At 61.6% G+C, this 2995-nt stretch overlaps 1 protein-coding gene across 1 annotated transcript; it reads right to left on the reverse strand.

Annotated features, from left to right (window-relative positions):
• Positions 1–439: 439 nt before the first annotated feature.
• On the reverse strand, positions 440–2014 carry LOC127762367 (aspartic proteinase PCS1-like). The gene has a single exon (XM_052286897.1). The coding sequence runs from the start codon at positions 1945–1947 to the stop codon at positions 601–603; it is 1347 nt and encodes a 448-aa protein (XP_052142857.1). The 5' UTR covers positions 1948–2014; the 3' UTR covers positions 440–600.
• Between the last annotated feature and the right edge of the window lie 981 nt (positions 2015–2995).

The raw sequence follows: 2995 nt of genomic DNA on the forward strand, positions 1-2995 counted from the left end.
CACTACTAATACAAGTAGAACCTTCTTGTGTATTATAACCATCACGACAAGCCCCATGTCGGTTGCCTTCTTTATCACCTCGTGTCGGCAACATGGACGCCGGAACACATGCCCCCTCTCCTGAACATTCCTCCTCTGTTCCGCGACACGACTACTCTGTTTTTCTCCCCGGAAATGCAGCAGAGAAAAGCCGAATCACGAGTAGTACAAAGCAGCATCCGGCGAGGTGGCATTGTCTCGGTGTCTCTCTCTGTGAGATGCCTCGTGTCTCTCCGATAGTCCGATCCGACATGAATCCAAGCTAGGTTCACGTTCTGTGTCACTGTGTCAGTGTTAGCAGACTGCAGCGGTGCAGCCATGGTTCGTTTGGTAACTGTTCACGTCATCTGATCAAGCTTGCGCTGCGGAGCAAGTCACCCAAAACGACAGCGAAAGAGCGTGACAACGAAAGGAGACGTCTACATGCATAATGTACATACGTGTCGCCATCTTTACATGCAAAAACCCTACTAGTACTAGTAGTAGCTGAGGTCACACGGCGCGTGGTTAAATTTACACCAGGAAGCTACTACCACGGTGGAGTTCGCCGGCGTCCGGCGGTCACAGCATCAGGCCGAGGCGCTCGCTGGCGACGTCGCAGCGGATGGGCGCGAGGCCGACGCGGCCGCGCTCCAGGTCGTACTCCACCCACACGTTCATCTGGTGGTGGTGCCCGATCACGTACGCTGTGATGGGCACCATGTCCGCGTTCCCGAACGTGAGGCACCACACGCCGTCGCCGCCACGGCGCTCGCCGGGGACCTTGTACAGGAGCCTGTCCCCCGCCACCGTCATCTGCGCGCCGTTGAACAGCAGCGTGACGGCGGGGAGCCTCGCCGGCGGCGCGCGCCCCTGGGGCACGCGGAAGCATGTGTCGAACGCCTCCTGGAACGCGAAGTTGGGGTCGTTGAGCGCCGGGAGCCAGGGCTTGGTCTGTCTCGAGAACTCGGCTTTCAATGCGGAGTAGGCGTCGCCGAGGAGGAAGGTGAACTGCGTGCCGGAGTCCACCATGGTCTGCCCGGCGCCGGTGTGGTCCGGCGCGAGAACGGACGCCGGGATGGGGAGTGGCTTGCCGCCGACGCGGATGCCGAGGAGCTGGACGGAGTAAGCCACGCGGTCGAAGTAGGGGAGCGGCATGGCCGGCTGGTACAGGGGCGTGTAGTTGAGCGGCAGGAAGGGGAGATCGCTGTGGCCTAGGAGGAGCACGCCGGCGTCGTCGCGGTCGGAGATGCAGTACGAGAAGCGGCGGGTGCTCGCCTGGGAGACGAAGGAGAGGGCGCCCCTGTTCATGCCCAGCAGCCCGGCGGTCGCGACGCCGTCGGGCGAGGTGTCGAACGCGCTGGCCATGCAGCCGAACGCCGCGCGCAGCGGCGGCCCTTGCCCCACGGTGAAGACTTCCGTCGCGAGCGCACCGTCGGAGGAGGACCCGTCCGCGTAGGACAAGGACACGCGGCACTGTTTCGAGGCCCCGTCGCAGGCCGGCGGCGACGGCAGGTCGCGGGATCGGCACTGCGCGGAGCCGCAGGGCACGGAGGCGAAGGTAAGCGATGCCCTTGGCCGGAAAGACAGCGCGCTCCTCCCGCCCCCACCCCCCCCGCCGCCGGGCGCACAGAGCAGCCACGACAGCTCGCTGCCGGTGTCGAGCACCATGGTGACATTCTGCGGCGGCGTGCCGACGGCGAGCGAGACGGTGAGGCTGACGTTGTGGTGGAACCGCAGCTTGCTCGCCGGCCGCGGCAGCGCCCCCGCCGGCACCTGCCGCGCCCGCAGCTCGAACAGCAGCGGCCGCGTCGCCGCCGCCGCCGCCGCCGCCGCAGCGGGCCTCGGCACGGCGAGCAAGAGGAGGAGGAGGAGGAGGAGGCAAACCGGCAGCGCGGGAGGAGGGGGCATGGCGGTGGTTGCGCGCATGTGAGCGGGGAGGCGGGCGGAGCGGAGGGATGGATGCTTGGATTTGGGTGTGGGGTTTTGGTTCGGCGTGGATTTTATGGGGGCAGCGACGAGTGGAGTGGTGGTGACGCAGGCAGGCGTGCGACGAGGAGTGGACTCGCTCACTCACACTGTGCGACGGTGAGGACGGACGGGTCAGTGTCGCCGAGTCCCTTGTGCGTGTCGTCTTCTAGGCCTTGGAACCAGGTCGAGCCAGCTGGCTAGCCATAGAGATCAGTACTACTGCTACCTCTACTGCTAGGTGTACTCATCCAATTCAAATTTCCACAGTAACTTGCTGCATTTTGTAGGAGTAGTAGCAAGTTTGTAAGTATATGGGTGTACGTAGACGCGCGCGTTGTGTTAATTACAGTTCGATCGATCTCCAACACAAGCACAATGAACAACACACATCATCTCATTCCCCGGTGTGTTTATGGCCCCCAACGACGACATTACACATTGCGCTCGTACACCACAGCACAGAGCCACAGACGCAGACGTGAAGTCCACACTATACGTGCATGGAGAGTTATGCCCTCATCTACCATACCAACACCGAGGAAAAGATCACAATTCTCGCGTCGTACCGCCGCTAAGCATATGGACAGTTCAGGATCAAAAGGCCGCCGTGAATGCGGTGCCTGCCTCTCGTTCCAATGAGAGGGGGCAGCGCATTCAAGCTACGCAGCTAAAGTTTTGTACTGTTCGGCATGAAAGCGACGCGTTCAATTCATTTCATCAAGCTTGGTTCAGAAGCATTCATTCGACCAGGCGACGCGGTTTCGCCTCTATGGCTCGCCGGCGCCGCGCCGGCCACCACTGCTGCTGTGCATGCACGGCCCGGGTTGAGTTACCGCGCCACGCGAGGCTGCCGTCCTAGCCGGTAGATTAGGTCGTAATTTGTAGGCTGCTCCTTTTGTTAGTTGCACTAACCATGGCTGCTTTGGCACTTTAATCTCGATCGCCGTCTGCAAATTAATCGCTCATGGGCCATGACTGTTTCAGCTTTGAACTGCTCGGCCAATGA

Source organism: Oryza glaberrima, chromosome 1, assembly GCF_000147395.1.
Source record: "Oryza glaberrima chromosome 1, OglaRS2, whole genome shotgun sequence".
In the NCBI taxonomy this organism is placed as follows: Eukaryota; Viridiplantae; Streptophyta; class Magnoliopsida; order Poales; family Poaceae; genus Oryza; species Oryza glaberrima.

What these genes read in the sequence shown, in the direction of transcription:
- LOC127762367 (XM_052286897.1), bottom strand. Translation starts at nt 1,947, where the DNA reads ATGCGCGCAACCACCGCCATGCCCCCTCCTCCCGCGCTGCCGGTTTGC.